Here is a 19,053-nt window from a genome sequence, read left to right on the forward strand (position 1 = left end):
ATTGCGCGGTTTCCAGTGTTCTTTTCGCGAGAAACGGCATTGCTGGTAAAAATAAAAATGTATATTGAACAACGTTGTTAGAGTGGCTTCTCAGTACAGAGACCCATGGGGTGATCGGGTGGCCTTAGTTCTGCACGTTAGACCTCCAGTAGAGCGCTGTTCGTAAGGTAATTCTACAACAGCCCAGATAGGGGACAGGTGGAGGACGATACCTGGCGATGTCCGGTGACGCTCTTTTCTGGGGGGCGCAGGCCGTGAGCAGCGCCCTGCACGTGATGGGCTTTGCAGAGTCCATGGGCCAACTACTCAAGATGGAGGACGACCCCTGGATGCAGCGAGGGGTCGCCTCGGCGCTTGTACTGCTGCTGCTCGGTACGCACTCTGTGTTGTGCCCGCTATTCCCTTTTCCCGCCACCAGCGTGTGGTGCGTGCAGAGCGGTTCGGTTTCTCGTGAACCTTCTTGCTTCATCTCTCCGTGTAGTCTTGCATGCGTCCCTCGGCGTCTCGTGCACTCCTTCCAAAAGCCCGTGCATGACGCCTGTTCTACACTTCTTAGAGTCCATATCTTCGTGAAACGTACTGCTTTCTTTACGGATTGAGTTGGAAGGCTTTATCGCGAGTGTCGTTTACATTATTGTTACGTGGCGGCAGGACACAGAATATGAACCATATGGAAGATGCGAACGATGTATTTACGCTATTGAGAGATCAGCTATTAGAGCGCCCGCCACGTAACAATAATCAATCATACCTACGTACGCACTGCGTTCGTGTCTTTGCGGAACTGCATTACTGCCATCGCTTCTATTTTTTTTCTTTAGGGGCACAGAACAGATATGTCATTTCTAAAAAAGAAATAAGCTAACTAGGAGTAGCAAAAATATCGAGCATTTTCGGAGTAACATCTGTGTTTACCTGTGTAGAGCTAAAAAGTTTTGTTTTTATTTTATGCGATAACATGCCCTCTGGCATAAATTAGAGTATTCCGCAAATACAAGTTTGCCCCCGTTTCGCGGAGGAAGGCCAGAAGAGAACGGCGGTGGGGTCCCCTGAGCCACCGCTGGGGGTCAGGAGGTCTTCCAGGCTGGGGGCACGTGCCTCGCGCGTCTTGGGCTCTGGCAGTTGAGTTGAAAAGAGCTGTTTGGCTGCGTTCAGAGCTTCGCGGTCTGTGTGGAGATAGCGTATCATGGGGTACGTAACGTGGCCTGCGGTAACTATGTGGAACTCCACTTATGTTACTCTCCCATCTTACTCTACTTACGTTACTCCACCGATGTTACTCTCAGAATACACGAAGAGCTATCTCCTATCCAAGATGCTCTAAACAGACGGCCGATATGTAGAAGGAATAAAATGCGCCATTATTTCACTGTAGACATATTCCTTTCTTTCTTTTTTTCAGAACATTTCCTAGCCCACGTTACGATGTAACGGTCAAAGAATAGCGTGAAAACTGACATTTTGCGTCAGCAAAGTAACTGATCTCGTGTACACGTACAAATCTTTTTTCCCTCTCACTACAGTCGTGCAATTGGTGCGGCGTGCTTCCGCTGATGTGCCCCGGTGTCCTTCTCCTCCCTAGGGATCAACGTGGCCGGCGTCAAGTGGGTGGTTCGGCTCCAGTTCGCCCTGCTCATCATACTGCTCATGGCTGCCCTAGACTTCGCCGTCGGCACCTTCGTGCGCTACGACTCAGGTACTGCACTTTCTAGCGGTGCGGGAGGAGAGCCGTGGCGGTGACGACGTCGCGCTTAATTGAATGCCATGCGCAGAGCACGGCGTGACCGGCTACAGCCTGGTCACCCTGAAGAACAACAGCCTTCCGCGCTACGGAGAACACCAGAACTGGTTCACCGTGTTCGGCGTCTTCTTCCCCGCCATGACGGGCGTCTTTGCCGGCATCAACATGAGCGACGACCTCAGGAACCCCGTGCAGGACGTGCCCGTGGGAACGATGGCCGCCGTCGGAACCTGGTATGGCGCTATGCGCCGTCGTGCGCGCATGCGCGCGTGAATGCTTGACATAGAGACAGGAGTTGTATAGTAATGTGTCAAAGGCGAGTCCAAAATGCAGGGGAGAGGGAGGGAAAAGAGAAGCGATCTCTCTTCACACCGTCCCTTCACCCTTCCGGCCTTGCCCTAACGTGTCCACCTCTCATTGTGCCTCCCCCCCCCCAAAAAAAAAGAAAACGGTCTGTTTGGACTTATAGCAGCGCGAACAAAGCGGGCTGCGCCCATTCAAAGCCTTGGTTTCTCCATTTCTTTCCACACCCTCCATCAAAAGCGCAGTACTAGATTTTCTTCATCGGTTAACTACAGCTGATGATAGCAAGATCTCAAAAAACGCCAAGTGACATGAGAAAAAACGTGAAATGTTGTAAGGGACATTATCATTTATGAGAACTGAATTTTTGCTTTTTTTAGGTGCTAATCTGAATGCACAGCTGCGCAAAACAAAAACCTCACATCTCTCCACCAAACATTAATAAAGAAATAAAAGCCTGAAATATGATATACGTGATGATAGTACCCGCGGGGCCACTTTTGGCGAGGACGCGGAAACATGCATGCAACGAAAAGAGACGGCTACCGTGAGGCGTATCGTTCCGTCGTCTCTCGTAGCAACGGCCGGGAACGCTTCGACCTGGCATTGCAGCTGTTTACTTGAGCCTTCCACTTTTCCAATAAGCAGGTAGGGACGCACGCGCCTACTGGTCCTCCCAATTTCCCGTTTGCCGAGCTACTCGCAAGCCTTGCCAAGGACGGCGGAATCGCAGGGTATGCGCAGTGAAACAGCCCCATGTCTGAAGCCTTACTTTTGTTACCTCCCTGACACAAGGCGGAAATAGCAGTGGCATCAGCACACTTCCCTACACCACCGTTACAAGACGCATTTTGTGGCTTGAGTTTCCTTCACGTACACTTTACTTCTGAACAATTTAATATTTCTCATGGAGGAGAAAAAAGAAAACGCGCGTGAGTCGAGATATTCGGATTGCCTTAAAAACCTCCGGGTGGTCCAATTTAATCCGCAGCCCTCATGCCCACGGCGCGCACCATATATCCCAGGTGCAGCTTCACTGCGTAGAGCCCCTAAAATTTCGCAAAATTTTGACAATTGAATATTTGCCTTCATCATGCTTTCACAACGTCAGCAAATGCAACCCTACTCCTTACTAAAATGTAAATCATATACAAAAAACGTAAACGTTCTATTGTGCGTAATATACAGCCAAATTCAAAGAAATGTGATCTCCCAGCAACGCTTCTAACCGGCCAGGAAAGAAAGGTGTAAGGAAAGAAATCGGTGTAAAGAAAGAAAAAAAACGATCAGAATTCATCGGTCAAATAAGGCGTGCAAGGATGGTTCTTTGACAGACCGATCCTACTTTCTTTGTGATGCCTTTAGTTTCGAGTTGGTTTCAAATCATGTACGTATCATCGTGACCAAATATAATAGCGCAATAAATATCTCAAAAGAGGCGCTCAAAATTTGAATTGCAAAGAAGTGTAATGGTCGGGCAAATTCTTTTTACACGCTTGGCAATGTGCAAAGAAAGACCAAGCAAACAGACGTGCACTGTGCAAGGATTTTCCAGAGGGATTGGAAGCAGCCGGACGGGTCACTATGTTGTAGAAGGCGCAAGACATAAAAGCTTAATACCCATGCATCTTGTAACTGTAGAACGAGCTATCTCAACGTCTAATCGAATAAGGGAGAGCAAATGTCACCCTTGGTATAAGCACAGACCGCTTATATTGTCAACAATCCAGCTTTCTCAATCCAAAAAAGGAGGGAGTGGATAATTCTTTCGAGAAGCGAGATCAAGGAGAGTTCGCGCTCACGTATATCTCTAAGCGCCTTTTTTTTTTTTTTCAAAATGGAGGGCTGCAATGTAAACACAGGTGCCGGCTAACAAAGCTTTCAATCGCTATTGTTCATCGCCTTCCCACGCGCGGATTTAAACAACGATCTGCGCAAGTTATGAAAAAGGTGTTCACAAAGAAAGGTACTTCTAGGCTCTCCAAAGCCCTCGTTCGCGAGTGAAGACCCTGTAATCGCTGTTTTTGCGTGTGCGTGTGTGGTGGCATTTTTATCTGCTTTCCCAATTTGTTGGGTTTTTTTTAACGCTCGGTATAAAATGGAGGTACAGTCAAAACTCAATCTAACGAAACCCGACCTTACGAATTCCCCGATCTATGGAACAAATTCGTATTTCCCCGCAGGTGCCTATACGGCTCAATGCTTTTATGAACTCGAAGTAACGAAATAGATTCAGCGCCACTCCCGCTTTAACGAAGTTTTTTCGAGTTCCGCAAGCCCTCGACACGAGCAAGAAGAAGAAGTCGCGCCCAGTTCTTGAGAACACCTTGATCGGCTTAACGACGTGGCAGCAGATTTGAGCTTCCACGACTGTCTGAGCGCCGTCGCAGACGCCGACGCGGCGGAGGTTTTTGAACGATGAAGAAATCGTACGGATAATTTCTGGCGCAAACGAGCTGTCAGAGGACGCTGACGACCCAGGAACTGCTGCTAAAGCCCCTGTACCCGCTCCAGGCATGGTGAACGCGCGCTATTGGCTTGCTCAGGCGCTTTGCTGGGGCCTCCTAGGACGCGTTGAACCATTACCTCCTAGACAGCTGCATAGGAGGTAATGGTTGAACGTACTTGCCTGCTACAAACATTCTGTCCTCCGAATTAATGCTAACGAAGCGTACGCAGACGAAAATCACAGGCTTTTTTGCCAGGAAATAAATTCGCTTCCCCCAGAAACCCTAGAGTTTTATTGTGATTATTTTCACCGTGGACTTCGATCCCATTGCTTAATTATCGGCAGGCGAGCGCCGCGACCGCCGCAATTACGATGTCATGGTAGCTGCTAGGATGCGCCTCTCTTGAGACATCGAATTTGTAGAATCAGCTACTTATAAAATGGCAGTCGCCGATTTTACGAAGCTCTCAATTTAACGAAATAATTCCCGGTTTCCAGTGACTTCGTTAGGTCGGGTTTTAACTGTATTTTCATAAACAACACTATAATTGTAATAACAACATTAGAAACATTAAAAACATTATAACTGAAATATAACAATTCATATAATTGCATTACTGTTTGCATTATAATAGGGGAAAAAATGTCGACACTGGCATGGGAACACCTAAGAAAAGCCTTTAGACACGCATGAAAACCATTATGCCACATGTGCAATATTGCCGCGAACCATACATTGGGTTTGCTTATTTGTGTTTTGCTTTTACCGCCCGGCTGCGCCGGTCTGCGTTATCTCTGCGCCAAGGGAAGCGCGTGTTCCATTCTTTCTTTCTGTGCCGCATGCGTTATCTGTTGTGATGGGGAGAGCGTTCCGATCTAACGTGAACGGCCCAGAATGATCTTCTTGGATCTACTATGTTCTCGATGCGAATCGACGTTTCGAGAACCACGCGCGCCGAAAGATAAAAGGCCTGCAGTGCGGACGCCGGGGCATTCGATTCGACGACACTCGCCTGTGCAAGTCACTTTGTTGACCGCTGCTTCGCCGCCTCTGTATTCTTTTGAGTTGTTAGGGGAGCACAAGTTCGCTCCAATAAACGTGTTTCTCATTCAACACAACTGCATCGTCCCTGTCTTCGTGACATCTGGTGGAGGTGCGGGGTACGCACCCTTCATGCCCACTACAACCTCGAAAAGCCGCCAAGCCAGTCCAACAAGAGCCAGCCCCCGCCTGCAAGATTTACCGCCCGAGTTCGGTTTGATGCCAGAAGGGCCCAAGAAAAGGAACGCTGCAACCAACACCATGGTGCAAGAAACAACGTCGCCAATCGTCCTGCAGCAGCCCCGGGAACCGCCATCGTTCCGAGGAGCCCCTGCAGAAGACCCAGAAGAATGGTTGGAGAAACTGGAGCGCGTCCGGAAATTCAACAGGTGGGACGACGCAGAAACGTTCCGGCACGTTTTCTTTTACTTGGAAGATTCGGCTCGCACTTGGTTCGAGAACCACGAGAGCTCCTTGACAAACTGGGCTCAGTTCAAAAGCGAGTTTACTAAGACCTTCACTACCGTCGTGCGGAAAGAAAGAGCCGCCCTTTTGTTGGAAACGCGCACGCAACACCCCAACGAAGGTGTCGTGATCTTCGTTGAGGAGATGAAGCAGCTATTTCGCCGCGCGGACCCCGAAATGACGGAAGAAAAGAAGTTGCGCTTCTTAATGCGCGGAGTGAAGAAGGAACTGTTTGCTGGACTTGTCCGAAATCCGCCCAAAACCGTCGCCGAATTCGTGACCGAAGCCAGCACCATTGAGAAAGCCCTCGAAATGCGTGCTAAGCAGTATGACCGCAACTTTGTTGGCGCGGCCAATGCGAACGACTTTGGCAGCACGCGGATCCCGGCCGACAGCCTACGCGAGACTATCCGCGCAATAGTGAGAGAGGAGCTGCGGAAACTTCTCCCAACGCCGCCGCAGCCCCAAGTCGCTTCCCTCACCGACGTGATTAGAGAAGAAGTGCAACAAGCGTTGGGAACTTCTACGCCATCCGAGGTACCCCGAGAGCCACAAGCTATGACATACTCCGCGGCTGTTCGTCGACCCCGACCTGCTCCAACACGCCGTCAAGAGGCCCCGCCGTACCGCCGCCCACTGTCACCCGCCCGACCCCCGGTAGCCCGAAACCAGACGCCGAGGAAGACGGACGTATGGCGAACTCCCGATAACCGTCCTCTGTGCTACCACTGCGGAGAGGCCGACCACATTTACCGTCGCTGCCCATACAAGAGACTCGGACTGCGTGGTTTCTCCGTCGACGCACCCCGCCCTCTCCCTGGCCAACGACCACGTGAGATCGACGAGTATCTATCTGAAACCAGCCGTGGCCCAGCGCGTTACAACCGTTCGCCGTCGCCCTACCCCTACCAATCGCCGAACCGCCGTAGCAACGCTGACTTCGCCCGTGGAAGGTCCCCCAGCCCACGCGGGGGAAACTAAAGGCGGCAACTTCTGGAGGTGAAGTTGCTCTACGGCGAAAAACTAGAAACCCTCCAACGACGCAAGGACGCGCTGAAGACAGTGATTCACGACATGCCCTCATCCCGACGACCCGACCTAACCCTGACGAGACTCCCGAACACGACGACAGCTACACGGCGCGACGCGTACCCGACCTGACCGAGACGTCCGTTGAGAAGACGACGACAACGACGATGCACAGTGCCCGACCATCAACACGTACAAGCAGAGATACGACGCCCCGACGAACCCGGAACTCGAGGACGACTGCATCTGACGTCAAGGTGTCCATCGACGGCTTTGACGTAGTCGCCCTCGTAGACACGGGAGCTGACTATTCGGTAATGAGCGGACCATTTGCGTCTAAACTGAAGAAAGTTATGACCAGATGGGACGGTCCGCACATACGCACAGCAGGAGGCCACCTCGTGACGCCAAGTGGAACGTGCACATCGCGCGTCACCATAGACGGCACAACGTACCCTGCGGCGTTCGTCGTTCTGCCTAACTGCTCCCGCGACGTGATTCTCGGAATGGACTTTTTGACGGACAACGGCGCAATAATTGATCTGCAGACCAAGTCGATAACATTTTCCTCCAATCACTCCCCGACGCCGCAGCCGAACCCCGATCACCGTGCTGCTGTCAGGATCGCCGACGATCACATCACCCTGCCACCCCGCGCAAGCTTGATGATCGCCGTCTACTGTGAGGATGCTGCTTCTGACATCGACGCTATCGTAGAGAGTGATCGAAGGTTGCTTCTCGACCGCGGTGTCTCCGTCGCAAGAGGCATTGCGCACTTTAAGCAACGCCAATCTCACGTTTTGGTCACTAATTTCACCGAAGAGTACCAGCATTTAAACAAGGGAGCTGCAATTGCGTTCCTCGAAGAAACGCAACAAGCAAGTGATGTGATCGCAGTCGCCGACTTTGAACGCACACCATTAGAAACATTCAAGCTCCCGCAGCCATTCGACGTGAATCCGGCGCTACCGCAAGAACAACGGAAAAAATTATTGGCTTTGCTGCGTCGCTATAGCGAATGTTTTTCGTCGAGCGCAAAACTACGTCAGACCCCTCTAGCGAAGCACCGAATAATAACCGAAGATGGAGCCCGACCTACCCGACAGTCACCGTACCGCGTCTCTTCACACGAACGGGAAGCCATCCGGACTCAAGTCGACGACATGCTGAGCGATGACATTATACAGCCATCGAAAAGCCCCTGGGCTGCGCCCGTCGTACTCGTAAAGAAAAAAGACGGCACATTAAGGTTTTGCGTTGACTACCGGCGACTGAACAAAATCACGAAAAAGGACGTGTACCCCATCCCCCGAATCGACGACGCCCTCGACCACCTCTGCCACGCGAAGTACTTCTCATCGATGGACCTGAAGACCGGCTACTGGCAAATTGAAGTGGACGAGAGAGACCGAGAGAAGACTGCATTTATAACCCCAGACGGCCTATACGAGTTCAAGGTGATGCCGTTTGGGCTGTGCACAGCACCAGCGACGTTTCAAAGAGTCATGGACACTGTGCTAGCTGGCCTTAAGTGGCACACCTGCCTCGTATACCTGGACGACGTAGTGGTATTCGCCCGGACTTTCGACGAACACCTTGAAAGGTTGGAGTCTGTACTCGAGGCCATTCGTACGTCGGGGTTGACGCTGAAGCCTGAAAAGTGCCGTTTCGCATACGGGGAACTCAAGTTCTTGGGCCACGTCGTCAACGCCGCGGGAGTCCTACCTGACCCGGCAAAAACTTCAGCCATAGCGAACTTTCCTAGGCCGAAAGACAAGAAGGGCGTGCGAAGATTTCTCGGGCTGTGCGCATACTACCGGCGCTTCGTCGCAAACTTCGCACGCATTGCAGAGCCACTCACGCGCTTGACGAAAGACAGCACCCCTTTCAGCTGGGAAAACGACCAAGAAAAAGCATTCTCCGAGCTGCAAAAACGCCTGCAAAGCCCGCCCGTGCTCGCTCATTTCGACGAAAATGCCGAAACGGAAATGCACACGGACGCCAGTGATATAGGCTTGGGTGCCGTCCTTGTCCAAAAGCAAAGCGGCTGCGAAAGGGTAATCGCCTATGCCAGCCGTGGTCTGTCGAAGGAGGAGAAAAACTATTCTGCCTCTGAGAAAGAGTGCCTGGCTATTATATGGGCGATTTGAAAATTTCGCCCATACGTGTATGGAAGGCCATTCAAGGTTGTAACAGACCACCATGCGCTGTGTTGGCTCGCCAATTTGAAGGACCCCTCTGGCCGTCTTGGGCGGTGGAGCTTGCGCCTGCAGGAGTTCGACGTTACAGTCGTTTATAAATCCGGCAGGAAACACTCCGACGCCGACTGCCTGTCCCGCGCCCCCGTCGACCCACCACCAGAAGACTCTGATGAAGACAGCGCGTTCTTCGGGATCGTGACGGAGAGCGACCTAGCCGCCCAGCAGCGTGCCGACCCCGACTTACGCGTCATAATCGAGTACCTCGAGGGATGCAACGTTGCCGTTCCTAGGACCTTCAAACGCAGCTTACCAGCATTCAGCCTGAGAAACTCCGTCCTCGTGAAGAAGAATTTCAGCCCTGGAACAAGAGCGAATTACCTTCTCGTCATCCCCGCGGACCTTCGTGACGAAATTTTGGAAGCGTGCCACGACGACCCGTCTTCCGGACATCTCGGCACAGCCCGCACTATTGGAAAAATCAAGGCGAGGTACTACTGGCCCGGCCTTACCTCTGACGTCACCCACTACGTCCGGAGCTGCCGTGACTGCCAGCGACGAAAAACGCCGCCGACAAGACCCGCCGGACTTCTGCAACCGATCGCCGTCCCATCGAGACCATTTCAACAGATTGGAATGGATCTTTTAGGCCCGTTCCCTACGTCACGATCACAGAACAAGTGGATTGTCGTAGCGACAGACTACATGACGCGCTACGCAGAGACCGCCGCTCTTCCGAGGGGGACTGCACAAGAAGTGGCAAAGTTCTTTATAAGCCAAGTTGTGCTGCGACATGGAGCCCCGGAAGTCCTAATCACAGACCGCGGAACGGCATTTACTGCGGAGCTGATGCAAGGAGTATTACGCTACAGCAACACGGATCACCGAAGAACGACGGCGTACCACCCCCAAACGAACGGACTAACAGAGCGTCTGAACAAGACAATCGCAGATATGCTGTCAATGTACGTTGACGTTGAACATAAGACTTGGGACGAAGTGCTCCCGTATGTCACGTTTGCGTACAACACGGCTATCCAGGAGACGACGCAGCTGACGCCGTTCGAGCTTGTCTACGGTAGAAGGCCGACTACGATGCTCGACGCCATGCTTCCGCACGTAGAAGACGACGACCTCAACGCCGACGTCCACGGATATCTTCAACGTGCGGAGGAGGCCCGCCAGCTCGCTCGAGTTCGTATAACGGACCAGCAGCTGGTGGATGCGGGCCGCTACAACCTCCGACGCCGAGACGCCGAGTAACAACAGAGAGAGGGAGAGAGAGGGAGAGATCACTTTTAATGGATGTTAGCATGAAATACGTGCGCTTGCTACGCCAGGGGGACAGACGAACAGAAACATCATTATCGCCGTCATCATCATCAGCCTCTTTTCTGTCAACTGCGGCAGGAAAGGCTCTTCCACAAACTTGTAATCGATCGCATCCTGCGCTGTCCGAGTCCATTATTTGGCACCAAATCTTCTCACCACCTCATGCCTACACCGGGTGCTTCATCTCTCTTCCCTACTTCTATGTAGTCGCCTCACTCGGTGGCCGCTCCTTCACACCGGTGGGTGGCCCAAGACCGCGTCCGTGTCTTCACGTTAATTTGAACTTCCACTCGAACTGCTTCCCTTGTCCAAGACGCTCGTTTTTTTATTCAGCAAGCTATTGTCAGCAAGCAACAAGGAGCACGAAAGTTACCACCTGCCGGTTTGCTGACATCAGACCAATACTGAGTCGACGCATAGTGGATGGGAATATGGGATATAATAATTCCTTACGCATTTATTGTCATCTGACATCTCGTGCTGCTCTTGTCAGATGGACAGCTCGACGGAAGTGATCACTCCAAACGCTGCGGTCTGGCGAGCTAGCGAAAAGCACGCTTGCGATAGCCGGAATCGACAGCGGCCCTTACACTGAGCGCATGTTCGCTAGTGATTCTAGGCACGTGACTAACTGTGCAGCCTGTTCCTGTACCTGGTCTTTGTCCTCGGCCTGGGAAGCACGTGCCAGCGCTGGGCGCTAACCAGCGACTACCTCATCGCCGAAAAGGTATGCATACACGCATGACGGGTCAACGACGCAACACCGCGGAACTGTTTCAGCGTGTTCTCTAACGGAATCGTGGCTTCATATCCATCGCCCCACCGCAGGCATCCGCCATAGGTATCATGGTCCTGTCCGGCCTGTACATCTCCTCGATGTCTGCCTGCCTGGGAGCGCTGTACCTGACGCCTCGCATCCTGCAGAACATGGCCAACGACGGAATTCTCCCTTTCAGTAGACTTCTCAGCATCGGAGTAAGAATCTCTTCCTTATCTGGACGCCAGAGTAGTAAGACATCATGAATGCAACACTGGCCATAACTGTAGAAACGCTTCCCCCTAGCCTCAAGCCATCACATGCAGCAAAGTTCTCAGTTTTGTCCATTTCATGCCTGTTTTGAGCGAGCCCTGATTGGCTGAAAGCAAACGAACAGCTGTGACGCAATACAAGCAAGGGGGGGGGGGGGGGAGGGGGCGTCTGTTTCTGTGCATCTCATTGGTCAGAGTCACGACTAGTCACGATTGAGGTGGACACAAAATTGACGTTTTCGAAACGGACCCAACTCAGAATTCTGCCTCCCCCCCCCCCTCCTCCGGTGTTAATTAGCGTTCGGCAAGCTCTACGGAACTCGCGCGGCACACCGCGAGTTGAGGTTGCAGTTCCACATAGGGACCTTAATTAAAAGGCATTAATAAAACCCTTTCTGCTGAAAGGAGTTGATTGAAATAAGTTATTGCGCTGCGTGTTCCCTAACTAACGTGTCCCTCGGATGCTCGAAAAACGCCATTGATCGACTTCGGGGCACGGAAGGGGGTCGGTCATCTCCTGCAGCAGCACTAACGTACCCTTCGGGCGCGCTCTGCCCGTTCGCTGGGAATCGCGCGCAGAAGGGCCCCAACAAGGTTCCGGTGGTGGCGCTGGTGCTGTTCGCGCTCGTCACCTTCGTGTTCATCATGGCGGGCCAGGTGAACACGCTCGCCCCGCTGGTCACCATCCCGTTCCTGCTGACGTACGCGTGCGTCGAGTACGCCTACTTTTCCATGGCCATGACGTACGACATCCAGCGCAGGCGCAACGACCGCTTCCGCCAGCAGGCCGCCGTCATCCGCGCACAGGCCGCACCGCCGGCCACCTACGGCGCCCTCGCCGAGCCAAAGGTATGGGTCATGAGCACAGAGCGAGCACGGCACACTTCTCCCAGGCATCTGGCCCCGGTCATTTTATCTGACCCGCACATGCCTGTTTTCCCCTTCTTCCTTTCACTCTTTCCTTGTTGTCGCAGACTATGATGCCTGTCTGGCGATATGTTAACATTTGCCCGTACAGAGTAACACATCGCCATCTGATCAAGTGGGAAGCAGAAGGGTGTGTGGGATGATGTTTTCGGTCGTTATACAGGAGGGAGAGCGGCGGCTCACACACCGGAACAAGCAGCGAAAACGCGCTCTTCTGACAGCAGACAGTGGCGGATGAGTAGAGTAAGAGCGTTGTACCACTTGAGGAATGGAGTCCCTCAAAAGAAGCGCACACACGTTTTAAACTATGTATGTCCTATTGAAAAGCCATGACATAAAAACATCCCTAAAAAATCTAAGGCCCCTTCCTGGAAGAATGGTTGAAACAAGAAGCTTAATTTCCCTGATACAAATGCGAAGTTTTCTATCCAGTCAGCCAATGTCCAAGTCTACGACAACGCTGAGATAATCGAATGTGTTGTTATTATATTCTATCAGTTATTTTCTGAATGCGCTGGTTCGGTAGCTCAGCGTTGTCATAGATTTGTACTTTGGCTGATTGGATTGTGGACTTTGCATTTGCATCGGAGAAAGCTTCGCGTTTCATTATCATGTGCCCTTTGTGGAAGCCCATTGCGTAAGGTTGGCTTTCCTGCGATGCGTGTTTTTCGACACCGCCACAAGTGGGACATAGAAAGCTTCGCTTTAAAAAGCCCAAAGAGGTGTCATGGGGTGCAGGAGTTGAAGATTGAAGAAGACTGCTTGCTTTTCCGAGACATCGAACTGCACAGGTGCATAACGTGGTGTCCCTCAACCTTTAGTGAGCACATTTTCCCGCAACACCGATTTCCCGCAACACCGCAACCGATTAATCGATTAATTAACCAATTAAAGCTTACCGATTAATCCGATTAAAATTTTTAATCGACGCCCAGCCCCACATATGTGATCTGGATTTCGATCAATGGAACTTGCACGTCACCATGGTGCAACGTGTACGTACTGCGTTATCTGTACCTTGAAGGTTGTTAGCATGATGGCAATGACGATAACGATATCGGGTGGAAGTACTCTCGGTCGCTTACGTATACTGTATGCGTATCTGCGCGTCCGTCGACGCTAAGCTATATCCATTGCTGAGTGTCGGACGCGCACTAGCTGCCTTTGTTAGCAACGCGACTTGGTAAGCACGCGTGATCGGCACGTTGAAATCGTTAAGCGCTGACGTACGCGTGAACGTGTATTCTCCCACTGTGAAGGTACGCGTCGAGGGTGTGTTAAGCCTGTCGACCAAGGGCGCGTGCCGTCGGAAAAAGAGTATGCCGGTGTTTGTTTAAAGCGATCGGTGCGAGTTGCCGGCAGAGAGAGAGGGTTGCTTCATTGGAAGAGAAAGGAAAGTCGACTCAAGCGATACTGGGTTGAGGGCACCTCAATCAAGACCGAGTCTAGGAGGAAGAGCGTTCCTGGCAACGTCGTTCCGTCGAAATGTGAAGCCTCGCAATCAAGGAAAGAATGCCGTGCGAGCAAGAAAACGCGTTTACTAGAAAGAACAGCCGGTTCTCAAAGCTGTGAGATAGTGTGGATGGACCGGGTCTTTCCCGTGTTCTTGCATCCGAACGGCGAGATATGTTGCCCGAGAGGCAGGCAACGGAAGCACCTTAAAAACGTAAGCGGCGGCCACTTTTTTTTTTTTTCGCTCTTTTTTTTTTTTCACTCCGCTCACACAACGGACAACTAGATAGGTACAGTTCTCTACAGGAACGATGCTACACCGTGGCGGAAACTGTCGGGCTGCCTTCCGTGTCCATTGAACCTCCATGACCTCCACGAAGCTAGCACAGGGAACGAGACAAAACGTTACGGGACAAAGAGAAAACGTGCCGGCGACGTATATTGTGACAAGCTACGCGCGATTCTGTTTCTGCGCTGCGCTACACCGCATGCCGCCCCTTAGCGTTTCTAAAATAAATGTTCTTCCCACCACGACCAACGGAGAGAAGAAAAATCCCGGGCCATCTCCACTAACGTGAATCCTCGGGAGGGGCGAAGCATGCAGTGTATAAGTGTATTCTTGGCGCCTTAGCGTTTTTGCCAACGGAGATGAAATCGTTTGGGGGTAGAGGTATACAGCTTTGCTGTAGAAGTCTCGTGTCTTTGGAGCACGAAGCGTCCTAGCGCGAGGCGTAAACGAGTGTGCCGGTGTGTTTTTTTTTTTTTAGTTCGCGTTACGAAGCGTTCCAGCGCGAGGCGAAAATGGGTGTCCCGGTGTTTTTTTAGTACGCGTTTCGTTCTAGCGCAGGGTGTAAACAAGTGTCCCGGTGTTTTAGTACCATGACTACATGAGGCGACGGTTACGACGACGACATGAGACGTCAACAGCCCGAGCCCCTAAGGAGCTTCGCCCCTTAAAGATGCAAAATTATTACTATGATTATGAAAGGGAACGTGATTTCAGCACGCACCACGCCTCGCGCTGCCACCGCTGGTTCACCCGGCAATGCAGCCGGACTCCACCCTGGACGCTATTGCGACGCCCACAATAACGGCATATCTGTTCGGATAAGGCGGCGTGTGTCCGGCAATAAGACGCTAATGGTTTCGCATTTACTACATCACAAGGAGTGATGAGTGCCCTCATAATTTCTTTTATAGGCAAAAAAAAAAAAAACGCCCTCGCGTAGATGTCAGCGTGCGTTGAAGACTCCCAGATGGTGTGAATTAATTCGCAACCCTGCCCTGCGCGGTGACTCCCAACCCAAGTGTGACGACGTCAATTTGGGCATTTTAGTCGGAATCGTCCATTCGCCTTACGGGTTCGAATACAAGATACGGGCAGCAAGGGATTGAAACGCAGTCTTAGCCGTACTAGTTCAGATAGCGCATGAAATGGGAAGGGAGATTCACCTCCCACAGGTCTTGCACTGACGCTCCATCTACTTCGGCGCAAGATTTTACATGCGACATCACATCGGTCATGCGCCCTACAAAATACAAAATAGCTGCTGCCCGTCGGTGTTTCGCAAGAGCACGGAGAGTATCTCAGAAGCATCTTTTTGCACCGTCGCGATCTTTCCTAACCCGGCACGAGTATAATGCAGCGCGGATCGTCGAAAGATAACCACCACAAATGAGCAAGAGAGTTAAGCGTCTTTCCCGGAATGCAGCACGTTGCGCAAACAGACGCAAGCAATTCGAGAGGATGCGGCAATGAACATAATAAAAAGGTCGCCTTCGCCTAAGCTCCGCTGCAGTGCGCGAGCAGCGTAGCTTGCGTAAGCGACGTGTATACAGTTCAGAGCAGTTTCGCAATTCGACGGGAACGTTTGGCCCTGCACAGATCAATGGACTCTTGTGTGTGCGAGTGCTTCCTGCCTCTCTATCTCAATCTGCACGCACGCACGCACGCGTACGTTTCGGCCTGTTAAAGATTAACCGTCAAAATTACAGGGGGGATCAAATTTTGAAGGTCCGAAGCTACACCTGGGCCAGAGTCTTTCAATGCTTCTCTGGTCATGAAACTCACGGCCAAGTTTCGTACGGGGACAAAGGCGAGTGGCGCCACCGCAGATCGCCGCTGCTCTGTAGCCAGACCGGCAGGCAGGAACGCAGTAGCAACATGCCCGTTCGCACCAAATTTTTTCGCCACTCACAACATGATGACCATTTGAGCGGCCCAGTACACGTAAAGTGAAAGCGCACTGCTGATAAGGCGGCGAGCGTCTGTTTTATCTTACTCCGTGGTCCGTTCCCTGCCAAACCAACACCCTCTGGACTAGGCTAGCTAGTCCAGAGGGTGTTGGCCAAACGCGCTCTGACCACGCCCCCGGCTGCCCTCCGATCGACACCAGTGCCGCGGCGCGGCAGCGAACGAAGCTCTCCCATAGCCTGACGGCGAAGTTTCATGACCAGAATGGCATTGAAGGACTCTGCCTGGGCTGAGGCGCGACGTATTGTAGGGCTCCATATTAATTTCGACCTGATGGGGATATTCAACGTGCGCCAAAATATCGACACGCGGGAATTTTCGCTTTACGCCGCCATAAGAAAAGCAGCCCCCGCGGTCGGGATCGAACCCGCGTCCTTGGGCTCAGCAGCACTAAGACACCGCGGCAGGTTCTAAATTCTGAAGCTATAACCTTCATTTAAATTGCTGAGCTGTAGTGGTGTTCTTATAGGGGACTCAAGAGACAACGTCCAGGTGAGGAAACAACTTTGAAGAGCACTGACAACCGGCGCACGTAACGTTCTCTCGCACGCAGGGTGACCTGGACCAGCTGTTCCCCGAACGCGTCCACGAAAAGACCCCGCGCGAGCACAGCAGTGCGAGCGCCAGCGAGTCTCCCGTCACGTCCCCGGACGAGCACAGCTCCATCCGGAGTGCGGAAAGCAGGGAGTCGGGCGCCGACAAACCGACGGAAGAGGCTTCCGCCATCACAGATAGGACCCACCTACTCGCCAAAGGTCAGCACTCTCAAACCCATCGGTAATCTGGCTCCCGCAAAATTCCTTGATAAAAAACGCATTATTTTTAATCTTCGAACCTACTATAAACAAGGTAACCCTTATCTTTCTCCTTGTGGCATTTCAAGCTCAATGAACCAGAACATGAAACGGGAAATTACAACAGAACAAAGTTCATTTGACAAAACAGGCCTGCGTTCCTATTTCCTCGAGGAAGGATGAGATCTTTGTCTGGTGGCTATTCACAGCACTGAGCAGGATGAAGTTTTCCACAGTGTCCGCGAACAAACGGGCCTTTCCACTTGTGCAGCTTCGGACGCCGAGAGTTTTTTCCAAGTACTAGCTTCTCAGCCTACTGGTCAAAGTCGCCAGGCTGTGGATGCGCAGGGGGGTATTTACAGTGGGAGAGGCGGTATTCCAGGAACTCACTCCCTGCGTTTCCGCTGCTGCTGTGTCAAGCATCGCTCGTGAAATGTCAAGCACGCCTGCGTCGTAGAGGTGCGTGTTAAGAACAGCCCGAAACAATGTTGCGGCTGACGCTGCCACTATGGTCCCTAGAACTTCCACTACTAATGCTGACTGCCTGGCCAAACCTTTAGCAACCACACGCATATGTCGTCTGCTGGTGTATCGAATATATCGCGATACTCTGGCACGCATGAGTATCTCATTACATTTATTTTCGTGGCCCAGAATTGACGTATGCATTTTTTTTTTTTTTTTGTACAATTGCTGTTCGGTTGGAGCCAGGCCGCCTGCTTTCTCTCTGTTTCGCCCTTCGTGGCTTCCTTCTGTGGACGGCACGTGTTAGCTTTAAATGCCGAGCGCGGCGCCGATGAGGCAGCCGGTACATAATTGCCACTACCAGGCACATGTGTGTGCTCTGCCAACGTTTATAGAACCAAGGTCAGTTGTAAAACTTCGAAGTGTTTCCCGGCGCCGCCGCACCAAGCCGTATTGATGGCGCTGCAGTCGCACCCGGCTCCCGCGCGGAGCACCGGGTGGCTGAGGAGGCAGCTGAGGTCAGCACGTTCTGAGGGATACACCTGCCGTTGTGCGGCTAGCGTCTCCGCGCGTGCGTGCTTGCGTGCGCGTGTGCGTGCGCACTCCAGTTGTAGATGGTTAGGTGAGCACCATGCCGGCGTGTTGTGTCCCCGGTTGCACGCGTGGTTACAGGGGAAACCAAACCCAAAGGCGCTTTTCTCGCACTTCAAGTTAATTCGGCCTTCGTGTAGATATATCGTACCGTGCCAAGGCGTGTCTTGACTGAAACCTCTCAGCCAAATCGCGCGTGTGGCGTAAATTTTTGCCCTGAGGACATAGCAAAGAGCTACACCCACTTAATTAACAGTGAAAAAGTAGAAACTGAGTGAGGAAAGTGGAGCCTCGTCGAAGGAGCCGTCCCGCAAATATTTCCAAACCTTCTTCTTTACCTATCCAAGCCGCCGGCAAATAGAAAGAAATTTCCACGCCGAAACATGCAGATTGTTGCACAGACCTCGTTTGCACAGAAAGCCAAATAAAGCGCTTACGGTTCAGCCGAAGAAAGTGCTGCAAATTTAGACCTTTAGACGTGCTGGCAGGGAGCAGTAAACCTTCGGTGAGAGACATGGAAGGAGTTCGTTTTCCATTGGCGAGCTGGCGAAAGAATGTTGGCAGAGGTTACAATAGAAGTTATGTTGGTTTTTTGTTGTTGTTGTTCTTCAGAAAATAGAGGGATAGCTTCTTTTCGTTTAAAAGTGTTTCAATCGGGGAAGTAACCATTTCGGTCAGCTGCTGTCTCCGCAGCAGTGCCTAGAAGCTCTGTCAATAGCGTAAATACAGTTACTATAATCTCATTTACCGGCACGAAGTAGACGAGATTATAATAGCGGTATTTGCACTATTTACAGAGCTACTAGGCACTGCAGCGGAGACACAGAGATACGGTTTGTGCCGGGCGCACTGCGATCGTTGTCTTCGTCTTGATTCCCTTCTCGGCCCCATCACCACGCGAAACTGATACTTGACAGCCTATTCTTTTCGCCAAGAGGGATATCCCGTGAAAATATCTCCTTACCTTGAAACTAAAAAAATA

At 51.8% G+C, this 19,053-nt stretch overlaps 1 protein-coding gene across 4 annotated transcripts in view; it reads left to right on the forward strand.

Moving 5' to 3' along the window:
- The window catches only part of LOC144152460 (solute carrier family 12 member 8), a 70,412-nt gene that overhangs the window by 37,953 nt on the left and 13,406 nt on the right, over positions 1-19,053 (forward strand). For all 4 annotated transcript variants that reach the window (XM_077683730.1, XM_077683731.1, XM_077683728.1 and 1 more), the window contains exons 5-11: positions 252-372; positions 1,583-1,696; positions 1,773-1,974; positions 11,199-11,286; positions 11,388-11,534; positions 12,168-12,437; positions 16,775-16,976. In XM_077683730.1, coding sequence (XP_077539856.1) covers positions 252-372; positions 1,583-1,696; positions 1,773-1,974; positions 11,199-11,286; positions 11,388-11,534; positions 12,168-12,437; positions 16,775-16,976 — 1,144 coding nt within the window. The remainder of the gene's footprint in view (positions 1-251; positions 373-1,582; positions 1,697-1,772; positions 1,975-11,198; positions 11,287-11,387; positions 11,535-12,167; positions 12,438-16,774; positions 16,977-19,053) is intronic.

Source organism: Haemaphysalis longicornis, unplaced genomic scaffold (genome assembly GCF_048455015.1).
Source record: "Haemaphysalis longicornis isolate Haplotype H1 unplaced genomic scaffold, Haemaphysalis longicornis Haplotype H1 scaffold_9, whole genome shotgun sequence".
NCBI classification, from domain to species: Eukaryota; Metazoa; Arthropoda; class Arachnida; order Ixodida; family Ixodidae; genus Haemaphysalis; species Haemaphysalis longicornis.